At 50.5% G+C, this 22,901-nt stretch overlaps 1 protein-coding gene across 1 annotated transcript in view; it reads left to right on the forward strand.

The window, feature by feature from the left end:
- Nucleotides 1–286: 286 nt before the first annotated feature.
- Nucleotides 287–22,901, forward strand: part of ERGIC1 (endoplasmic reticulum-golgi intermediate compartment 1) — a 48,681-nt gene continuing 26,066 nt past the window's right edge. The window contains exons 1-5 of the mRNA XM_012722139.1: nucleotides 287–315; nucleotides 506–615; nucleotides 6,986–7,058; nucleotides 17,977–18,071; nucleotides 22,082–22,206. Of these exons, the coding sequence (XP_012577593.1) occupies nucleotides 287–315; nucleotides 506–615; nucleotides 6,986–7,058; nucleotides 17,977–18,071; nucleotides 22,082–22,206 (432 nt within the window). The remainder of the gene's footprint in view (nucleotides 316–505; nucleotides 616–6,985; nucleotides 7,059–17,976; nucleotides 18,072–22,081; nucleotides 22,207–22,901) is intronic.

Below are 22,901 nucleotides of genomic sequence, written 5' to 3' on the forward strand. Positions count from 1 at the left end.
GCAGGATTTTACGTTAAACCTCCTGCCTTGAAGTTAAGAATCTTCAAGAAGTAGACTGCTGGAGCCTGGGAAGGGGGGGAATGGAAACAAGAGGAGGCGGTGGAGGCGGAAAGGGAAGGAGGGGGTGGAGAGGTGACTTCAGGCAGCGATGCAGCCCCGTCACAGAGCTCAGGAGAGAATGCATTTCCCTGTTCCAACCAGCGTCAGAGAAACCCACACTGCCTCAGTCTGTTCCCCCACAAATGCTTGCTGAGTGCCTCCTAAGCATTATGCTAGGGTCTGGGACATGGTGGGGGGCAACCAAGAAACAGCCACGTGAGGGGTCAGGGTGGCTTCAGGTGGTTATCGTGTTTGTATAAGAGCAGTGTGGGGAACAGGGGTCCCATCAGAAGGGGTGTCCCTCAGAGCTGTTGGAGCACCTGGTACTGAAGAACCATAGTTTACCCACCCAGAGAACATGCTTGCACCATCCCATCTCCACCCCTGTCCCCCTTCATTTCCCAAGATCCACCCTTCATTCCTACCTCACCCCTGTCCCCTTTGCTCTCCACAGGTTTGACATCTACAGGAAGGTGCCCAAGGACCTTACGCAGCCAACGTACACTGGGGCCATTAGTGAGTAGCCACCCTTCTTGCTCTTGCCCCTCCCCCCACCTTGTGCAGAACAGCTGGGCCTGGAGAAAAGAATGAAAGACGGGAGGAGGGAGGAAATGAGGGCTCTATATGATTCCTCGCTTTGTCTCTGTTCTCACCATAACCCTGCAAGGGGAAGGCGTCACCTAATGCTGGGAGGACATGCCAGAGATCAATAGTAGCTGCCCCAGAAGAGGAAGCAGGCTTAGAAGTGGGAGCGAGGCTGACTTTGCTCTTTATACCTTTCAGACTGTTTGAGTTTTTGACATAAGCACATCTTTACCTATTTCAAAAAAAAAAATCATCTCACCTAGATTTTGGTCTCTAAATTCAATAAAAGAACTCAGGGCTCCTTGGAGGAATGGCTGCATGTGGGGCTGAGGCAGGAAGAGGACAGAGTGAGCCTGGAACACTTTGTGCCAGAAAGCAGAGAAAAAAGCATGGGGGTGTGTCAGCAGGACACAGAGCCACCCCGAGAGAGACAAAGACCAATGCTGGGGAAACCTGAGTCACAAAAGAAATAATAGTGTTATTGGCCTGGAGCTCAAAGAACTTAGAAAAAGGTCTACTGTTTTCTACTGATAGAAATGAGAGGGAGCAGGAATGAATCTTCCTTCCAGAAGAATTCCAGTTAAAACACATGGACATGTCTCCTCCAGGAGCTTAATTCTCCCTTCCTGGAGTGTGGGCTGAACCTGATGACTCATTGCCAAAGAGTAGAGAATGGAAGGGACAGTAGTAATTTCGCCGTGGAGAACCCAGAAAAAATACCCTTAAGCCAGTGATGGATGTTGGTTAACCAACCAATGAGAAGTCCCATGGGTGCCACCACCCCCTATAAGAGGTGATGAGAAGGGCACCTCACCTCTTGGGGATGGTCCCCAAAAGACCCAACCCAGTGTCTTCATAAGATATCAAATAACCCCTCTTTTTGTTGTTGTTTAATATTTATTTATTTATGCTTACAGAACTGGAGTACAGGCCAGAAGTGTGGTAGGTGAGAGGATTCACCAGAGGCAGAGTGGGGAGCAGAACAGACAGAACTACTGAAATAATACTGCCGAGGGGAACTGTGGGTCAGGAGAAGTCTGCTGGGCCATGTGGGTCATCTCCATGACCAAGAATCAAACTTGTGCTGCAGTGGCTTTAGAAAGCTTCATAATGCGGTGCTGTTTTAAACCATTGCGCCACCAGGGAGAGCCCAAACCCCCTTTGTTTTTTAGATCGGGGACATTCATTGGGACATGGGACCAGTGCTGTTCAAAAATAGCAAGGTCTTGAAAAACTGAGAAGCTATTGCAGATTCAGAACCAAACGCATGATGACGATAGCACAACGGGATCCTGATAGGATCTGAAAACAGAAAAAGGGCCTGAGCAGGAAAATTGGGGAAGTTGAAGAGTCTGGAGTTAACACCGTCATATACAACTGTACATTGTACGATGGTTGATTGGCTCATTTCGACACACGCACAGTGGTTATGTAACATGGAAACACAAAGGACTTCTGGTGAAGGGTCCATGGGAACTCTGGACTATATTTCCATCCATTATTATACCGCAATAAAGATGTCTCTTCAAAATGAAACAAAAACCAAAAGTGCCATGCAGATAGAAATGCTTTACTCCCCTTTTCCTGGGGAGATAATGAGCTCATGGAAGTGAGGTGACTTGTCTGAAGTTCCATAGCTTGCAAAGGGCCTCCCTGCACCTGCCTGGCCTCCCTAGGGCGGCAGAGATGTGGGAGAGGGAGGGTGGGACCCTTCCCATGGACTATCCTTTGAGCTAAGGCCTAGGACTGATACGTCAGTCAGAGTCCATTGCTGCTCCCAGGGCAGACCACTGTCAGGTAGGAGGCGACCTTAGGGATCCCCTCACCATAACTGGCCCTGCCCAGCTCTCCCTCCTTCCAGTGTGGCTCACTGAAGCTGTGAGTGCCTGCTCCAGCCCTGGCTCTGTGCATCCCTGGAGAAGGGAACAGAGCAGCCAGGATAGAGACTACAGGTCCTGCAGGCTCTGGGGGCCTCGGAGCTGTGTTCATTGTCCCATCTGGGTGAACTTAGACAAGTCATTTCACCTTTCTGAGCACCCTGATGTGGGGATTAAGTGAGGCTATGCTTGGCAAGTCTGGGATACGTGCTTAGTGTGTGGTCAGCCTGGACCACACTCCTCCTTTTCTCCCTGAATGTCTTGAAACCCCTCAGCCTGTGAGGATCTGTGACAATAGCAGCTGAGACTGTCTTGATCCCCACAGAAAGAGCATTCAGGGTATGTAGAAGGAAAGGGGTTCTGGTTTGTCTGTTTAATTAGTTTGTGAACTTGGTAAAAAAACAAATTCAAATGAAGCTTCCTGCCCCTTCACCACCAACAGTTCAAGCCTCTTCTCTACAATCTCTCCCTTATCAGCTTAACAATCAGATGTGTGTCCCAGAGTTTTTAAAAATTACATTCAAGCTTTGATATATTGTTGCTTTAAGCACCAGTGGATGCATCCACACCCCAGTCTTCCCTGCCCTTTTCTCCGCTGATATATCCCACACACATTTGTCACTGACACATAAAAGGCCACCACCTTTGCTCCAGCTGTGATTATGTGACCAGCCCCCTGCGGGTGGATGTCCCAATTGTAGTTCACTGCTATTACGTCTGCCTATTTTTATGTCCTTGTGTCATGTCCTTATAAGGGAATGTCCCTAGAAGAGGAATGACTGGGTCAGAGGGCATGTGCATTGTAAAAATCAAAAGGTGCTAGTGGCCCTCTAGGGAAGAGGCCGATTGCACACCCCCCACAGCATGCCAGGTGGCAAATCTTGAGGAGTGGCGAGGCTGAGGAAGCCGTTAGCCCCTGCATGGTGATTGAATATTTATTCGCCAGGTCCTGGGTCCAGGCCCCGTGGCCACGCTGATGAACAGGCTTCGGTCTCTGTCTGAGGCACACATGTGTGGTTGAGCAGGGCGGGCAGACACAGAAACACACCATCTCATTGCGTCTCATCCCTGAAGGAACTGGTGGGGCTGCTAATGACTCAGGTCAGGATTTGAATTTCGCCTCCTCTATTTAAGTGGCTGTGTGGCCTTGGACAAGATCCTTGGTTTCCCAGAGCCTTGGGTTGAGTGCCTCGTTGCAGCTGCACCAGGGTTCCCCCTCACCAGCCTTCTTTCGGGGTTACATTCCTGTTCTACAGCGCCTGAGTCAGCTTCAGAAGAAGTCTGAAGTCAGGGAGTCTTCGTGTCCTGCCCAAACATGGATTAAAAAACCTTCCTCCAACCTTTGGTTTCAGAAGGTCTTTCTGGTTGCAACATTTCCTACCTGCCTTCATGTCTTGCATCCACTCTACTCAGTAATATTTTTTCCACTCCTTCTCTGAGCCAGGCTCTGTGCTGCTAGACCAGCAGCCACTGGGAGGCACTGGCCTCCCAGTCTGGGGACAGGGTGGTGGGAACTGGCACAGCAACATGAGATCAGGACTTCTAGGCACTTGAGTTCTGGCTGAGCAGACTCTGCTTCTTGTCTGCCTTCTGGGGTGACCAGCTTTGACCCAAGGCTTGAACACAGCACACAGTTTTCAGAAAGAGGCTTATCCAGATCTAACTCCCCGCTGTCTGGATGGAGTTAGAACTTTGGGGTGCTTGCAGGCTTGGGGTATAGAAGGCAATTGAAAGATTTGGATTGACCTAAGTCAACCTTGACCTTCAAAAACATCTCTGTTTTGTGCCTAAGCATCCAGTAGGCTGTTAGGGCTGCATAGAAGGGTGAAAATAATTCTTAAACATGACTCTATAGGATACCGGTCAAAGAAGTTTCAAGATTCCAGGCATGGGCTTCTTTCTCAGGAGTCACTATAACTGCAGTTGGTAATTGGGTAGGGGAAGGGTGTGAGCTGGGAGATTTGGCTTCATAGTTGACCATCGGCAGTGGAAGTGCTTAGCAGCTGAAGGGAATCATCATTTGAAATTAATTTCCATGCCACAATGGCAAACCAAATAAGCTTGACCACTTGGTATAAAGTGAAGCGGCAGCTGTTCAACACAGCTTGCTGAGAAAGGAGGTGTTATCATGCTACTTTTGCCTCACGGAAAAGAAGGGCTGTTATGTCTACACCCATCTGTGTGAGGAAAGACACGGCGGCAGTGGTGGTGCCTCTGAGCTGGGGTTGTGGTCAGGAGGGAGACGGGCTCCCTCGGGCACCTTTTCATACAGTTTTCTTTTTGTGTGCACTTGTTACCTCTGCCTGCCCCCAGGCAAAACCCTTCCTTGTTACAGATACAACTTTTTCAAAGTTTGGAAGAAGGAGGTGTAATTTTCGTTTCTGCCACATTGAGTGTGGTAGAAACTCTGGGGATGACCCTGCCCCACCCTCCCCTTGGAGCCCCAGTTGATGGGGCACTGACTTGAGATGGTACAGGCTCCGGTCCTGTCCCCGGCACCTGTCCAGTGTGTGCCCTGGCAGTTGTTCTTCTCCCTGAGCACTGACTCTTCCTCTCTCTGGTGGGAGTATGAAATGCTGGGGGATCCATTAATGTGGGCCAAGCAGAGCACATAGTAGGTGCCCAGAAAACGCTGCTTCTTTTTCCTCTTCACCCAGGATGTATCTTGACTGTTTGTTGATAGACAATAATAGTAATAATCATGATGGTACCTAACTGATTTCAGCCAGACTCTCAAGAATGTAGCAGGACCATCAAGTGGAACTAGGAGATTTTTATCTTTGCTGGAAACCAAGAATTAACCATTTATCAAACCATGTTTCCCAAATCACCAGTCTCCAAGGCCTCCCTGATACAAGTAATACTCGTATTGTATTACCTAGTAATGAGCTAATACTTGAACCATTGTTGCCTACCAGGCACAGTTCAAGGCCCAGGTCTCTATAGTACGAATGGTCAGACCAGCTCCCACAGGCAGGTACTATTACTGTTGCCATTTTACAGATGAGCAAACTAATGCAAAGAGAGCTTGAGTAACTTATCCAGAGACACATGGTGGGTAGAACCCAGGGGAAGAGAAGCCAGCTTTCCCCGGGGGAGGGGGGGCAAGCTTCCCATCAGAAGGGACATTTGAATTGAGCCTTGGCCTAGAAGGATGAGCATGCAGACAGGATGACCACAGAGGGAAGCGGAGGGAAGCAGAGGAAGGTCGTTCCAGGCAGAGGCCTCGCTTGCAGAGGCAAAGAGACAGAAATGAGACATCCTTAGCAACCAGCATGTGGTCCATGCGGCTGTGTGGTTGGATGTTGGAGGCATGTCAGGAACTGAAGCTGGAGATGAGTTGAGGCCAGATACTGGGGTTACTTGTTATGTCCTGTCCCAAGGAGTGACTCCCAGGCCCCAGGGATGCAAATGCCAACATCACCAAGCAGATTACAGAAACCTGAGCAAAGGTTCAACTCTGGAGCTGAGTTCTACCCTCTGTATTTCAGACTCATAGAGCATTTCTTCAGTTCCATAGAGAATTGCCCCTGCCCGTCAAGTGCAGCGTTTAGTAGCTTCAGTACCTACTTCTAAAAGAAACATGGCAGTGATAATGGTACCCTGGGGGAGGAGGGTAGTGATAAATAGTAGCAGACACTCAGAAGGAGGGAAACAGGAGGGAGTAGTGGGACCTGTGGCAAAATGGTGAGCTGAAACCCCACAGGAACAAGGGCTTGTGTGTTCTGGAGAAGCCAGAAATCTTCTAGAAACTTTTTGGTAAAATCTTCAATTTGGCCCTCCCTGGTGGCGCAGTGGGTTAAAGCACAGCACTGAGAATCTAAAGCCGCTTCCACATGAGTTTGATTCCCGCCTGCCCCGGAGGTGACCACATGGTGTGGCAGACCTCTCCTGACCCGCCCGCTGCTCCCCTCAGCAGTGTACTTCGTCAATCTGCCTGTTCTGCTCCCCACTCTGTCTCTGGTGAAGCCTCTCACCGCCCCTAAGCCTCTGGCCTGTACCCCAGTTCTGTATGCACAAATAAATAAATAAAATTAAAAAAAAAATCTTCAATTTGTTCAATATGCCTCCACTTTTTAAAGTATATATCACTTAATACCAGCCACACGTTTGTGGGACACCAATGTGCAGCCTTTATTTTTGGCAGACCTCTGAGTTAAAGAGCTTTCGTGGAAGACAGCAGGATCTACCCATGTAGGGGGCTGTGCCCAGGCAGGAAGGTCAAAGCAGAACCAAAGGTAGTCTTCCTCTCTGGGAGCCAGGCTACTTCATTTCAAAGCCAAGAATATGGGGGACTTTCCAGTGTCTGGAAAGCCATTGCCCCCTCCATCTAAGCAGCTTTTCTCTGAGGGCAGACACAGAAAGGAGAGTGGCTGGCTTCCCTCCATCAATGCCTTAACTGTCCATTTCTGTGTCCCTTCCAGTCTCTATCTGCTGCTGCCTCTTCATCCTCTTCCTCTTCCTCTCGGAGCTCACCGGATTCATAACGACAGAAGTGTAAGTTCCATCCCCGCAAAGGGGCATTTCAGAACTTTCCAGAACCCAAGGTGAGAAGAGGGAGGGACTCTCAAAGGAGAGAAAAGGAGGCTGGCTGGCTGGCCAGCTGGCTGGATGATGGATGAATGGATAAATGACAAATGGGGGAAGATAGTAGGTTTTGTTTTTTTTAATATAGCAATTTGAATAACTTGGCTAAGTGCTGGCCAGCACAGAGAAACAAGAAAATAGGGAAAGTAGAGAGGCAGAAATTGAGTATGTTTTTTCTAAGAAATCTGAGACTTATTTTTTACTGTATAGCATTTCAAATTCTAGAAATTGAAGGCACATATAAGCCAAAAAACTGGCTTTGGTGATTTTGCTATAACATAACCCAGAAGAAATACTCCCTTTTCATTTTGGGTTGCTTTTCCATCAGTATTTTCAGTGTTCCCACTCTTTGTCATTAACCCCATGTTTTTACATTTCAAATTAAAATATGACTTTGAACACCAAGGGCTGCTGACATCACAAAAAGGGAAAACAATTAAAAATGAGGAGAGCATCCCTAACCTTCCATCCCCCATTTCCCAACCTGTAGCACCTGTCCCCACCCTGTTTGTGAAAAGGGTTTTAAAGTTAGAGCCTAAGTGACTGTGGCTTTGTAAAAGCGGTGGGTAGGGTGGGGGGGGGGGACCTCCTGGTCTCCAGTGAACTCCGTCATCTGCTCATCTTTGCTGTTCCTTTGTTTGACCAGTGGGCATTTTTCCTCTGAATCATCGCAGGGTCATTTCATGTTAAAGCAGGGAGAATTCAGAGAAACGAGAGCCGCTTCCTACCCAAAGTGGAGGCGAGGCCACTGACATCAGAGCCTGGCCCCTCTAGGGCACCCCCTTTCCTCTCCTCGGGCCCACACTCCAGCAGGAACCAGTGTGGGCTTCCTGGCAGCAGCTGACGCAGAGTGAATCTGTCCCTGATTCCTAGAATCATCTGAGGCTGGGCAAATCAGTGAATACTCTGGTGTGTGTAGCTAGAATACCATTGGAATTATTCAGTCATGGCCTCATTGGACACTCTCTGAGATGAAACTGGAGCCGGGAGCTTCCTGCCCCCACCACTGCCCAAGGCTTCCAAGCCTCTTCGTTTCTGTGTTTACAACCTCCAAAGTTATCTCCGGGTTTGGCCACCTATACCCCTATTCAACACTGGAATTTTCTTTATCACTCATGGTTTCCTTTGCTCTTCTCTCAGCCACAAGGCAATAGGAGACTGAAAACATAGCTGCTTAGACCAGGATGGGCCTAGTGGTTATATAAACATTAATATAGGGCATACATAATCCTCAGAAAGCTCTGGAATGTAGTAGTCTCCGCTTTAAGAAGAGGAAACTGAGGCACAGAGTGCCATGGGATCACATTCATGCAGTTAAGAAATGGTTCCTGAGGTATGTTGTCCTGGCTTCCCCTTTACTTTTTTCTTAGTTGTAGCTTCCTGAGCACGTCATATGGTACAAGAGAGTTTGCCTACCTACCCTGTCCCTCTGATCCTGCTGATAACAGGATCAGGGGTGAGGGGTTGTCAGGGCACAGTGAGGGAAGCACTGCTGTTGCGGGGTTGTCAGGGCACAGTGGCGGAAAGGGCCCTGGACCATCGGGAGACCCACACCCAGGAGCGGTCTCTGTTGCATTATTGCTTTGCCCTGTGAGCCCAGGCAAGTTGCCAAACTTCTCTGGCTCTCAGTGTTGCCAACCAAACAAGGGAGAAGGAAGGCAGATCAAAGTCAAAGCTCCCTTTCAGGTCCAGGAGGCTTGCCTGCTTCCCGCAACATGATTCTCTGACTACTCAAGGGTCACAGAAGGGACTTCAAGCCCTCTCAACCCCCAGGCCATAATGGGGAGTTCTCTCAGAGTCCAATGTCTCCCCGCCCTGTGCACTTTTGGGCTGAGAAGCCACTGGGCTTCTCAGGTGTCACTGTGAAAGGTAGGGAGAGCAGCAAGAGATTGAGTCCTGCTGGCATTATACAGGACCTACTGTATGCCAGTCTCTCCCTCTAGGGAGGAAGAGCTCTCCCTCCCCTGGGAGAGAAGCTGCTGTGCAGGCTCCAAATTTTCTGAGCAAGTTGAGAGCGATACACATATGTAGCCCTGTAAGTAGGCAGTCCCAGCAGTGTCCCAGGCACTAGCAAGTGCAAAGGCCCTGGGGTAGGACTTACTTGGTATGTGTAAGAGCAGCTAGCCAGTTGGTATGGCTAGAGCCAAGTGAGCAGTCAGGAAAAGGTGGAATGGAGTCTGGCCAGACTAGTACTCTGCAGTATGTTAATCAGAACCCTCCTTGGTTCTGAGCTCCAAAGTCAGGGACCATGTATGCCTTATGCGCTGCTGTGTGGTTCCATGCTCAGAGAACAGTAGACTCAGATCCTCAGCAAATCAACTTACAATGTATTAATTAGGGAGAAGGGCTCTGAGTTTAAAAAAAAAAATCAGGGGAAAAAAGAAGGTCAGTGATATTTTGTGGGGCTTAAAACAAGTTTGTTTTCCTGCAAGGTACTTCACATAGCACCTGATATATTTAATGTCACTAGATCATATCTCTTCATGCATTTCATATTCATTTCCCAGCTAACACTACAAAAGCAGTAAGGCATGGATTAAGGGCTCCTGGAGTGTTAATTTCCTGGTCCCCTCCCTTGAGCTCAGACCAGCCTCCCTGACGCCCTATGACATTGTGGGGCAGCTTATTAAACCTCAGTCAGCGGGGCCAATATCCAGGTGGAGCACTGAGGAGGTGGGCCCAGGCAGGTAGGTTAGGACGTCATTGGCGCTTATGACTTGTAAGGTCAGAACACACCTGCCGTCTGCCTGTGAGCAAACTGAGAGCCACTCCAGCAGCCTGGGACGGCCCCCTATTTCTGTTTACCGAGGGCAGGGCTCCTTCCTTCCTGGGAGCACAGCACGTTCTCACTGCTCTGCCCCTCCCCCTTCTGCAGGCTTTGCCCAGCTCCTGGGAGCATCCTGGACACTCTGGTCCCCCCACAGTCCTCATGGGGTGTTTTCCTGGCACCCAGCCCCATGTTCAGTAAGCCCTTCATCCTTTAGTGTGAATGCCTGGAGGGAGGGCGGGAGTCAGGGATGGGAAGAGAGGCCGGCCCTTGTGAGCTGGGACAGAGCTCCGCGGACCACCATGCAGTGACCCTAACACCCCTCCCTGCTGCCACGTGACCCTGGTGCAGGAGTGGGTGAGGCCTGAGGACTGCACAGGAAAATCCAGCTGAGAAAGGATAGCTTCTTCGGGGTCTCCTTCCTAGCAGAAGCTTCTCTGACCCCAGGGAAGCCCTCCCACTTCAGGAAGAGCCCAAGGTCACAGCTCACCCTCCCTGGCCCACAGCAGGTGCCCCCTCCCCCCACCCCCACCCCCCGAGATTATAACCCCTGGAAACGAGGTCACTGCTGGTTGGGTTAGCTGGTTGGGTCAGCACTGCTCCACACCGGCCTGTGGCTATCCGGGATTTCAGATGCTGTTCTGTCCAGCCCTGCGGGGAGGGAGGCCTATTGGTATGGGTGGGTAGATTCCAGGCCATCCATTATTACCCTTGGAAAAGTGGCCCACGGGTGCTCAGTGGCTCTGTGCTTCCAGGGCATCAGCCCCCTCCTTGAAGAGTCTCTGTGCTTGGAGAATTCAGCTGCAGAACATTCCAGCCTTTCACTCCCCTGGCCCTGGCTACTCTTAATTAGTCACCTGATGAGGATTTGTAATAAGAAAATGTAGTAACGGGAACTGTCCATTGATAATTGGTAGCATAAAGCAACACGTTATAATTGCCAGTCATGATTTATAGCAGGCAACCACATACCAGCCTCCCCCACCCCTCCTACCACTGATCAGTCATCATCCCAAAACCCCTTGAGGTAGATCCTACTCATAGTGCTGGCCCCTCTTTATAACTGGGGAAAATGAGGCACCATGCAGCTAAAATCATAAAAAGGTTATTAAATGGTGGAACTGCATCAAAGCCAGATCTGTCTGAGCCTGGAGCCCACTCGGTAGCCCACCCTGCCATACCACCCTTTTCTGCCCAGAGCATTTTGGAGCCCCAAGCACCTGGGAGCTGCTGTTTTTCAGTCAGAAGAGTTGATGGGAAAACTTACAGCCTTCCAGGGTGAGGTGATCGAGCAGGTGGGTCACTGCTCACTCAGGGGGATCTCGGAGGTCACCTTTAACCCACCACAGACCAAGTGGGGCGGCCAGTAGCTTAACAAGAGGAGGGAGGTGGCTATTTCGTCTGATCCCAGGTTACCCACCTGAGGCCTGGATAGCGAGCCAGGTTCCGTCAGAAGAGCCACCATTATCCCGTGAAGGAGCAGCAGCAGGCCCGGAGACTTCTGGGCAGTGACAGGTCGGGCTCTGCTGACCTTCGTATTCAATCATTAAGATGGGTTTGGGGCACTGAGGAGCCTGGGCCATGGCCCAAGGCGAGGGTTGAGGTACTCCTAGGGTGATGACTGTCGGACAGGGGTGGGGGGAAGACCAGGTGACCACAAAGGGATGATATGGGGGCAACCTCCTTGCAGGTGATAGACACCCTTACTTATACCTGGACCGGCCAGGACTGAAAAGCCAAGGTCCCTGAGTGCTGGCTTGCATAGCTGTTCCTCCCACCCGACTCTCCCCAAGCCCTTGTTGAGAGCCCCACTGCTGTGAAAGTTTCCATTAAATCAAATTATTAAGCATGGAGGTCAGCGACTTTGGGCAGGAATCTGAACTATTCAAGTGCTCTTCTAAAAGCAAATAAAATTGTTTTCCGTAGATGTCATAGGACTCACGCCTCCGTCTAGAATTTCAAGGCCCTCCCTTACATTCCACCTACGCTCCCCCTTCCTAAACCTCCCCAGTCTCTTTCTTTCTCTCTCCCTACATGGCCACTGACCATCGACCCCCACACAATGCAGCCCCACTCCCTGACAGGGGCTGGCGTCCCCCCCAGCACACATCACTTGCCTCCCCGTTTGTTCCACAGAAGTGGTGACACTGTGCTGCGGCTCAGGGAGCCTTCATCCCGGGGGGGCACATCAGATGCTACGACCCACTGGGCTGTGGCTGCAGGGGGGTGGTGGGGGCTCACGGGACATGAAGGGAATGAACCCCCGAGTGTACCCATGTCCTTTAGGTTCTGGGGCCATGGGTGGGGTGGAGTAGCCACCTGAAAATTAGCAAAAGTTTGGTGGCCTCTGCATCACAGGTGTACTCTGGGGCCACATGCCTTCAGCTTTCTGTTGGCTGCTGTTCCATTCTGTGTCAGAGAGGGGAGCGAGTGGGGCTCTGGGCTCAGGCAGCTCTGGCTTCAGATCCTGCCTCTCCTCTTCCTGGCCACCTTTGAAAAATGAGATCTCAGAGCCTGGCTTCTTCTGTGGGGAGAGACAGTAACCCACTAAACACTGGCTTGCTGGTGTTGCTAAATGAGGTGCTACATATGACTGCCCCAGCATGGAGCCTACACCAGCTGGTGACCAGAACGGGGACCTCCTCTCCTGGACTTGCTAAGAGCAAGGCCAGAGTTTCTGGGAGCAGCACCTACTCAGAGCTGTATTGAGTGCCCTACACACGTCCATCCTCACCACAATGCTATGAGGGGGTCCTTGTCATTACCAGCTCAATAAGCATTGATATTTGTTAATAACAATAAAAGCAACACGTTTACTGACACTAGCTATGGAGAATGCACCCAGTCTGTAATGGTCCCCATTTTACATCTGGGGAAACTGAGGCTGGTGAAGGTGATACCCCTTATCCAAACCCAGCCAACCACAGGGTGACAGAGCCAGGGTTTGAACCCTGGCAGCTTGAGCTTCTGCCATGATGCCTTACTCTCATTCAGTGAGTGACAGGGGCGCTGGTGGGCCTGTGAGAGCTAACACACGCCCTGCCCGAGGTAGGTGCAGCCTCAGCCACTTTCATTCTTCTTTCTCTCTTTCCCTTTTCCCTTTCCTCCTTTATTTGTTTATTTTTGTTTTCATTAGTTACAGAAAATACCATGGAGGATGCCAGGATGCGTGGGAACTATAGAGATGTTAAGCTTATAAATAAGATTGCTATGACTTAGCCCAAAGAACTCTGTGTTAGCCATAGAAATTTACTTTGACTAGCACCAACAAAAGGAGAATCGTACTGGAGAGCTCGCTCTGTACAGACACCTGGATGGGGGACCCCAGAAGTCTTCTGCACTCTTCCTTTCACACCGTATTTTTTTCCTACTCTTTGGAAATTCTTTACACAAACACAGTTTCAGCCATGCTGTTTACTCCCAGTTAATGTACATATCAGTGACAGGATACCAGTAGGGTCCCCCATGCCAGTGCCCCCACTTCCGGGGCAGTGGTGTGACTTCTCTCTGTAGAGAAGTGTTTTGCCCTCAAGAGACCCACAGTTTGATTTTTTAAAAAATATTTATTTATTTATACATACAAGAACTGGGGTACAGGCCAGAGGTATGTATGGGGGTGGGGGGTGAGAGGATTCACCAGAGACAGAGTGGGAGGCAGAACAGGCAGATTGAAATACACTGCTGAGGGGAGCAGCAGGACAGGAGAGGTCTGACGTGCCATGTGGGTCACCTCTCTGGCGGGTGATTGCACTCCTGCTCATTGGCTGTGGGGAGCTTCACAGTGCTGTGTTTTAACCCATTGTGCCGCCAGGGAGGGCCCCACAGCTTGATTTTTTTATGTGCTAAGCAATTGGGCTAGCCTTGCTAAGCAGGTCGCAGTTGGCATTTTAAATCTTCATCTGTTTAAAACATACCCTTGGCCCTTAATGTCAGTGGGGCCCTGGTATGTCCCTCTCCTTCAGACTTCCACATAGACTGCCCAGCCTAGCAGCACTGTGAGGTTGGTTGGTCGTTTTAGACACCCAGGAGTCACAGGGAAGTGTAGAAACATCAAGAGGACTCAGATAGGGTGGGGCAGGGCGGAGTAACAGATCTTCAAGCAGTCATGGTTCTGCTTTTCAGATTCACAGCGAGTTCTAGTAGCTTTGACTTGGAACCTCTTTTCCTTGTTTTTTCTTCAGACCATCAAAGTAATTTTGGTTGCCCACCTGTGCATGAAGAATTGAATCTGAGGGGGAAAATCAGATTTTTATTTGCCTTCTTTTTAATTCAGATATACAACTTGCAATGTGCATAAACCCTACGGGTGAGGCTCAATGAATGTCGGCCTGTGTTTACACTCATGTCTCCACCACCTCATCAGGACAACGCATTTCCACAGATTCCCTGTGCCCGCTTGCCCCCTGCTCCCCACGACCCCTCTGTTCTGAATTCTTGATCTTAGAGTCATTCTTCCTCTTCAGACTTCCTACAAAGCTTCTCCTGTTTTACAGTTGAGGACCTGAGTTATAGAGAGGTCAGGCAACTTGCCCCAGGCTCCTCATCTTCGAGGCGGCAGAAGCACCTCGAAGTGACCCCACATCCTTCTGCCACTGCCCTATGGGTCTTCTCACCACGGTGATAGTGGCAGGAGAAGTCAGGCCCACGGGCGTCCCCAGACAGCGCTTAACACACAAAAAGCCTTTATTTATGCCAAGTAGTCTGATTTCTCACTGGCACTGTTCGGACCTTTTAAAATCAGCTCAGCCCAGCCAATAAAGCTAGCTCATCTGTGCAGCCACCTGCAAGAGGGAGCTGTGGGTGGGTTTGCACGGCTGGCTGAAGGTGGCAGCAAGCCAGCTGTTCTGGAATATCTGCCTTGGATAAGCAGGGTGACATGGGCCAGCGAGCGGCACAGGTGATTGCCTGGGGCCCTTCTGGAAGGTGCAGGGAGTGCCAGTTCTGGCCTTACATATGCAGACTGACACCCAGTCCACAAGCCAGTGTTTCCATCCATCCCTCCCCTCCCTTTTGTCCTTTGTCCTTGGCACTTGAGCCCCAGAGAGGTCCCCTGGGGCCTCCAGGGTAAGCTCACCTGGCACCACACCTGGGACTCACCCTGCTCTTGACTGAGGTCACCTCCAGAGGATTACATCATCCCACAATCCCTCAGTGATGAGCAGAGGCCCTGCCTTCCCAGGGAAAGTCATTCAACTGGAAAGGGGATATGAGGATCTCACCCTTTGGTGACCAGTGCTGTTAATCACCCAGCGGTGTGTCGATATTCAACACCCCTCCAGATTGTAGATTAGGGCTGGGATGGAAATTGATGACCGGTGGCTAAGGAGGGGCATGTCTCTGAGGAGAAGCTGACCTCCATCAAAGACTGTGGTCTTGCTTGCTCATCTCCCACTGGCTCATTTGTGCTTCTTCTTCTCCACTAGAGCTCAAGTATGAGCTGGACAAGCACTGGCCTCTCTCTCTGTCCACACCTTGTGGCCTCAGAGGGCCATCCTCTTCCTCTCCCCCACCCCACCTCCTCATTTTCTCCCTTGACCCGGGATGCCAAAGGAGGGGAAGCTGTGTGAGCCTCAAGGAACCTGGAGAAGGCAGACTTGAGGTGGAATTCCAGATCAGCCATCAGTGCTCTCTGATCTCAGAGATGGGGCTCACCTCCCTGGCCCTTGATTTTAAAATAGGGATCACCTGATTTTAAAATAGGGATCAGCACATTTCATAGGGGAAATGTGATAACCTGATGCTCTCAAAGGCCCAGTTAGGCCTTTCCTGACAGAAGGGGCTGGAGAATAAGTAAATTGAAAGCTAATCTGTCATTCCCTTATTTCAGAACATCTTTGTGACCCTCCCACCCCCACCCCCAACAAAGAAACCACCCCTGGGTGTCTCTGAAGCCAGTGTTTCTTGTTAATTGAGCACCGACTGTATTGTGCTTGTCCCAGGACACAAAGGTTGGGACCTTAGTAAAAAACAAATGCTTAGGAAAAAGTGGCCAATTATAAGACTCAAAATAATTGCTTTATTATTTTATGGCCTGTGGATGGACCCAAGGGCCTAATTCATGTTTAAGATAACCCAGCCTGGCCACTTCAAGCACTGCCCCCAGTGGCACACCAGAGTGAACTGTAAATGGGTACCTTCTCCCTGTGGGGAATTTGGGGGTATTAGCTGGGTTTCCCCTGTAAATGGCCTTGGGGCCCAACCATCTGATGTCCACTCCAGGGTCCTCAGAGTTGTCTCCAAGACATCTGGAGCTCAGCATTGCCATGTGAACTCCATCCTTCCCCAAATCCTGTTCCCCTTCTAGGCGTTCCCAGCCCAACAGATGGTTCCAGAAAGGACTTCAGCAGTCAGCTTCATGCCTCCACCCACCCTCACGTCCCATTCAGCAGTGGGTCCTGCCTGCTCTAGAGCATTCCTGCCTCCCTCCCCACCATCCATCCCTACTGCTCCCAGGCCAGGCACCATCTCTGTCCCAGCTGGTCTCTTTAATGCACAGCAGCCTGGTGGGCCCATGGAAGTACAGGCCTGACTGCCACTGCACTACGATCAAGTGCAAGAACCTCACCCTGTCCTCAGGAACCCACCTGACCAGCCCCAGAGACCTTCATGCTGTCCCCCTGCCCATGAGTGCTTCCCCCTCCGGGCCTTCACACCTGATCTCCAGAGGGCGCTCTCTCCTTCTTTGCTGGGAACACCTCATCTTCAAACCTCAACTCCCATCTCCTCGGTGGTTTCCCAGCCTATTGTCTCCCTACTTTGCCTTTGTGTTTGTGGCCCCCACACATTGTTGTTGAAGGAAAGCAGTCACGTGTTGATATGTTGGTCAAGGCCAGTACACATGTACAACGGTGGGCCCAACTGCCCGGACCACACAGCCTGGGTGGGCCACAGGCCACCATCGAGGGTCATGTGATTACATTCGATGACCTTCTCACAATAGCACATTCACCTAATGACAGTTTCCGCCTCAGAAGTGTCCCCCCAGTTAAAGCAGTAGGGACAGCTGGTGGATGGTATCTATTTAGGAGGCCAGTGGAATCTGTAAGTTTGATGAAGGCTAGTAGAGACCGCGTCTGGCTGGTTTCTCACTGTCTCCAGAGTCTGGCAGGTGCTAGGTACTGAAAGTATTTGTTGCATAAGTGGGTGCTGCTAACAGATCCCAATGGGGCACAGAGCTGTCCCAAATTATCACAGTGAAATTAACAAACACAAAGATGCCCACATCCCTTTCTGTAAAACCCTTGACTGTGATCTTAAGTAGCAAAACTAATTTACAAATGTGATGACATGAAGATGGGGAAATGCCAGTCCGGGGGCCCTTTATGAGAGCCAGACAGCAGGTCAGAGAGAAGAGAAGCCATGTGCTGCTGACTTTGAAGGTGGAGGAAAGGACCAGGAGCCAGGCTGACCTCTAGAAGCTGAAAAAGACAAGAAAATTGATTCTCCCTTAGCCCCTCCAGAAGGTACCCTGCAGACCCAGAAATATAAGATAATAAATGTGTACATTCGGAGCTGTTAACTTGGTGACTTATTACAGCAAACAAATGCAGTAAGTTCATCACGTTTCACAACTGCTACCCGCCCCAGGACTTTGTGAGAGCTGAGACCGTAAGGATGAGCACCAGGGAATTCCCAGCTACCCAGCTGGGTGGGAGGGAGGACAATTGAGAGCAGGGTGGAAGCTATCAGGTGCCTGTGGGTGCCAGGCCCTGAACCTTAATAAGGTCACACTTCTCCTTGGGGTGTTCAGGCCACCCGGTCAGCAGATGGGTCCACAGAGGTGATGATGTTCCCTGCCCGAATTCACGTAAGAAATGGCAGAGCCAGGATTTGAACTTGCATCTGGCTCTGAACCCAGAGCTCTCACCATCACCTCCCTCCTTCCAAGTGGTAAGCTGGCTGTTAGAGAGCACTGCTGAATGGGGGCCCCATGGGGAGGGGCAGGCCTCTTTCAGAGGGGAGTCTGGGTTCTCAAGCAGCTGTCAACCCATGCCATGGCCCCTTACTGTCCAGGATGGGCGCCCTCCTCCCAACCAGGGCTTCTATACTTCTCTCCCACAGGGTGAACGAGCTCTATGTCGATGACCCGGACAAAGACAGCGGTGGCAAAATCGACGTCAGCCTAAACATCAGTTTACCCAATCTGCACTGCGAGCGTGAGTATCCCCAGCAGCCCTTTGCTCTGGCAAGGTCCCCCTTTAGGCAGACCTGCTGTGTAGAAACAGCCAGACGCCCAGAACAAGTTCTGCGAAAAGGGCAAGCTGTAAACAACAGGTAGTGAAACAATATTCCCCCTCCCTTTTTTGGGGGGGGGTGGTGTGGGGGAGGGGAGAATATAATCATTTTGAGAACAGGTAGAAGTTTTCTGGAGTAAAAAATACAAGATTGAACTACCAAGCAAAGGTAACCTCTGAGGCGTAGCTGTGTTGTAGGGGCAAGGGGATCTCTGAGCTCAAATTCTTGAGAAGTAGAACCTGAAATTCTCTGCAAGTAGCTTTGTGAGGGAGGACTCTCAAGAGGCAGGCCAGAGGATGGAAGAGGGGTTGGGCTGAAACCTCTGTTCAGCCTGTGAATTATGTCATGTGAGTGACTCCATGGTTTGGCCTACCTGGATGTGATTACCCAGAGACGTAACTAATGGCCTCAAGATGGTGAGAGAAGGCATGGGGTCACCACCTCCCAATCATCGTAAGGCAAGGACACCTCTAACCGACCTTGGGTCACCCCCCTGGAGAAGGATGCCACCTTGAGCTGTTAGCAGAAGCCGGGGTGTGGGGTTCCATCTGTGGAAGGGTTAGGGGCCAGGCATCTGTGACCATGGAGAGTCAGGAAACTTCCTTTTTGTTTAATACTCCTTACTTTTTGTTTAAAAAAAAAAACTTACATAAAACAAAACTCCTTAGAAATGTGATTTAAAGTCAGATTGAGGCTCCTTTGCTCACTGTGACCGGCTAAGATGACCTCTTGGGGCCTCGGTTTCCCATCTGTGAAATGGGCTTGGTGCTTTGTCTTGTGGAGAGGGCTTGATGAGCTGGTTCCCACACCTGTTAGTGAGTGGACTTGGGGCACCTCCTTTCCTAGGGTTCTAGTCTGAGCCCCTGCCTGGAGGATGTAGGCACTTTCCCACCCCCCTGCCCACCCCACCCCCACCTCCGTGACCTCAAGGCCTGGCCAAGCAGGCCTTGGGCGGGTCCACAGCCAGAGATAGGAGCCATTTGACTCCGTTGTTGCTTTTGGTGAGAATTACATCATGGTTTTGAGTCCACAGTGGGGCCCGAAGCCAGGGAACCTGTTAAAATAAGCCAGTTTTATTTTTTCTCTTTCTCTTAGAAAAATAAGTCATCTGGCAGTTTTTCTCTCATTCAGAAGTTGCTCTCGTCTCTGGAACAAGGACATTCTTAGTCAGGCCAGAGGACTGGGACCAGTGGTGGGGGAGGGAAGGGATGTGGTTCCCGGCTTTGTCCCAGTGCTGGGCGGTGGCCCAGGAGGGGTCAGGCCACCTCGAACTGCTGAGTGTGTGGGCCCGCCATGCCTGCCACCCTGTGGGGCCGGGACCTGAACCCGGCAGCTCCCACTTTTCAAAGCTTCCTGGCTGTTCTTTAAAAAAAAAAAACTTCAAAATTTTGCTATAGGGGAAGGAAATACATGCTCATCATGGCACCTCAGGAAAATCCAGAGAAGCAGAGAGAGAAGTTGTCCATATTCCCCATCAACCCACCCCCGTGACAGCATCAGTGACATTAGTCACTATTCTGCCCTGTTGGCTTCCTTTCTTGGTATTTCTGAACATGGCTGAGATCATGTTGTACATATAGTCTCATTTCTTGCTTGTAAAAACATATCTATTTTTTTGGTTACACAACTCGTACAGGAATGCATTTTCTATTTTAAAAAATACATGTTCAAAACACAGAGGTATATGAAGAAGTATGTCTTCCCCAGTGTGCCAGACACCCCTGCATGAGCCCAGCTTACAGTCGGGACCCCTCCCTGACACGTGTGTGCATGCACACATGCAAACAGAGACCATGTTTGGGTTTTTCTTTATACATATTTAGGACCCAACTATAGGTCACTTTTCTGGGATTGCTTGTCCTTTGGCTAGTATCCTGAAACTATTCTTTTGTTACTTGTAATATTGGTAAGATAATCTCAGTTGCCGCTTACTGAGCCCTGACTCCCAGGTCCAGCCCGATTCTGTATCCTTTGGCCATGTTAGTGCATCAGAACAAACAGAGCTCTAACAGGGCGGTGAAAGGGAGTGGACTCTGGATCTGGACCTGGACCTGGGCTTGGATCTGGATCTGGATCTGGACCTGGACCTGGATCTGGATCAGGGAGAGTGCCTGGGTTTCCAATCCAAGTTCGGCTGCTACTTTGCTGTGAGAGCTCAGGCAAATTACTTAACCTCTCTGTGCCTGAGTATCCCCCAATATAGGATGGGTCTGATAATATCTGCCCCACAGGAATGTTCAGCTGGTAAGTTCTTATATAAGAGCCACCAAAGTAAAAGAATAGCTAACATACAGCAAGTTTAATATATTTTTTTAATCTCACAAATCTAGGGTGGAATAAGAAATCAAGGCACAGAAAGTTAGGTAACTTGCAGTAGGTTCCACAGCCAATAAGGGGTAGCCAGGCACCACAGCAGCCCCGGGGCCCTCATTCTGAGCCTCTGCCCTGCCCAGACACCTCTCCCCACATGGATCTAGCACATTCTTTGTACCTGCTGCTCAGCATTCCTTGGGGAGCAGTTCCGTTGACCGCACCCCTGTTGACAAGCAGTGGGGTTGCTTCAGTTGTCCCAGTTTTAAACAAGGCTACCCAGAGCAGCGCCACGCACACGTCAGGACACGTGTGCATCTGGAGGGTGGGTTCCCGAGGCTGGAGCCGCTTAGTCAAGTAGGCCCTGCGTACATGTCTTCTAAACATGATTGCATCCATGTTTCCCACACCCCATACCCATAAACGTCATCCATGTCTGCGTCACAGGTCCTTCTACAGATGAGCCCTCACTGTCCACCTCAATGAAAATTGTGGGCTCCTTTCCATGTTTTCCTTAAGGTCAGCCCACTATAGCGTCCCTCTTCTATAGTACACCAGCACGCTTGCACTTCTTTCAGGGACGTTCTTGCATTTCCCTAGCTTATCGCCCCCTCCCTTGCCACTTGGCTCATCCCAGGGAATACCGTTGGCAGGGACCTACCCATTTTACAGATTTGGAGACTGATGGCACAGTGAGGTGATAAGGAGTCACAGTGGAATCAAGATCAGGATTCTGCCTCTCATTTTGTGTACTGAGGAACCCAAAAGAGCCTCTGGCAGCCTGGAGCAATAGGTAAAAGAATGAATGAATGCATACATGCATACATGCCTGGGTCTGTTCATCCATGAACCCAGACAGTGTCCGAGATATACTAAATGCTGACATTTATTAACCACCTGCCACTGGCTTATCAAACCCCATTTCACACGTTCTCTATACATGTTAACTCTGATCCTCATAATCCTTTGAGAGGGATTTGATACTGCCAGTCCCATTTGACAAAGAAAGAAACTCAGGTTCTGAGAAGTTCAGCTCCTCAGCAAACATTGCACAGCTGCTGAGCCGCAGAGCCAGGAGTTAGATGATATTGAACCCCTACCTGCCACTGCCCCCCGCAGTCTTGCCTTCAGCCAAGAGGACACCCTGTACCCCACAGCCTTCTGGGAAGGTCACGCTGCTCCCTCATGGCGGGAGCTGTTACTCAACTGGCCGATTTGTCTCTGTGGCTCCAGATCCCCCACTGTGAGCTCTTGGGGAGAACCCTTTACCCATCCCAGAGTGGGTGGAAGAGGGTGGCAAAAGGAAGGACAGAGGGCCCTCCCTGGTGGCGCAGCGGGTTAAAGCACAGCACTAAGAAGCTTAGGCCACTTCCACATGAGTTCGATCCCCGCCTGCCACGAGGAGATCCACATGGCGAGGCAGACCTCTCCTGACCCGCCCGCTGCTCCCCTCAGCAGTGTACTTCATCGATCTGCATCTTCTGCTCCCCACTCTGTCTCTGGTGAAGCCTCTCACCCTCCTCATCTCTGGCCTGTTCTGTATAAATAAATAAATAAATCTTTAAAAAAAAAAAAAAGGAAGGGCAGGGCCTCACCCCTCCTCTCTCCTTGCTTCCTGCAGTGGTCGGGCTGGACATACAGGATGAGATGGGCAGGCACGAGGTGGGCCACATCGACAACTCCATGAAGATTCCGCTGAACAATGGCGCAGGCTGCCGCTTCGAGGGGCAGTTCAGCATCAACAAGGTAGGACAGCCCCCTCGCCCCCACTCCCCAGCACCTCTGTCCCCTTCTGCCTACAAACCAGGTGGCAGAGCTATGTGTCTTCCTGCCCCCCAGGACCTCAGGCACACAGCCCCTGCCAAGCTGGGGTCAGCTTCCCACTGGGTGGAGGTTTTGAAGCACCCCCCTGCTGACTGGTTCAGGAAGGGACTGTTCTCCCCAAGAGAGAAGGCAGGGGTGGAGAAAAGAGAGTGGGGCTCCTGCTTCTATTCTGCCTCTACTCCACTGTGGGCCAAGCAGCCACCTACAAGCCGTCTGACCCCCCTTGGCCTCAGATTTTACATCCTTACATTGTTATAGCCGTGATGGTGATGATAATCATATAAGGGAGCCCCACACAGTAATGCTTGCCTGGGGATTTAAAGCTGTTCATTATACATTCATTCATTGCAGTTTTTTTGGTTTTTTTTCCTGAGCACCTGCTGTGTTCCAGGGTTGTGAGCTCAAAGGTGGTGTATTAGGTGGGTGGAGTTTGCACCCTGGTGGAGAGAGACAGACAATATTTGAACTAACGAGCCTTGCAATGGTTGGGAAGTTCCATGAGGAGGAATGAAGTAGGGAGACTGAGAGTGAGGAAGCTGGTCAGAGAACCATTCAAGCATTGCTGTTTTGTCACTAGAACCCGTACCTTGGGAAATGAAGTCAAGAGTGTCAGCTTG

Source organism: Condylura cristata, unplaced genomic scaffold, assembly GCF_000260355.1.
Source record: "Condylura cristata isolate star-nosed mole 26May11 unplaced genomic scaffold, ConCri1.0 scaffold00008, whole genome shotgun sequence".
Lineage (NCBI taxonomy): Eukaryota > Metazoa > Chordata > Mammalia > Eulipotyphla > Talpidae > Condylura > Condylura cristata.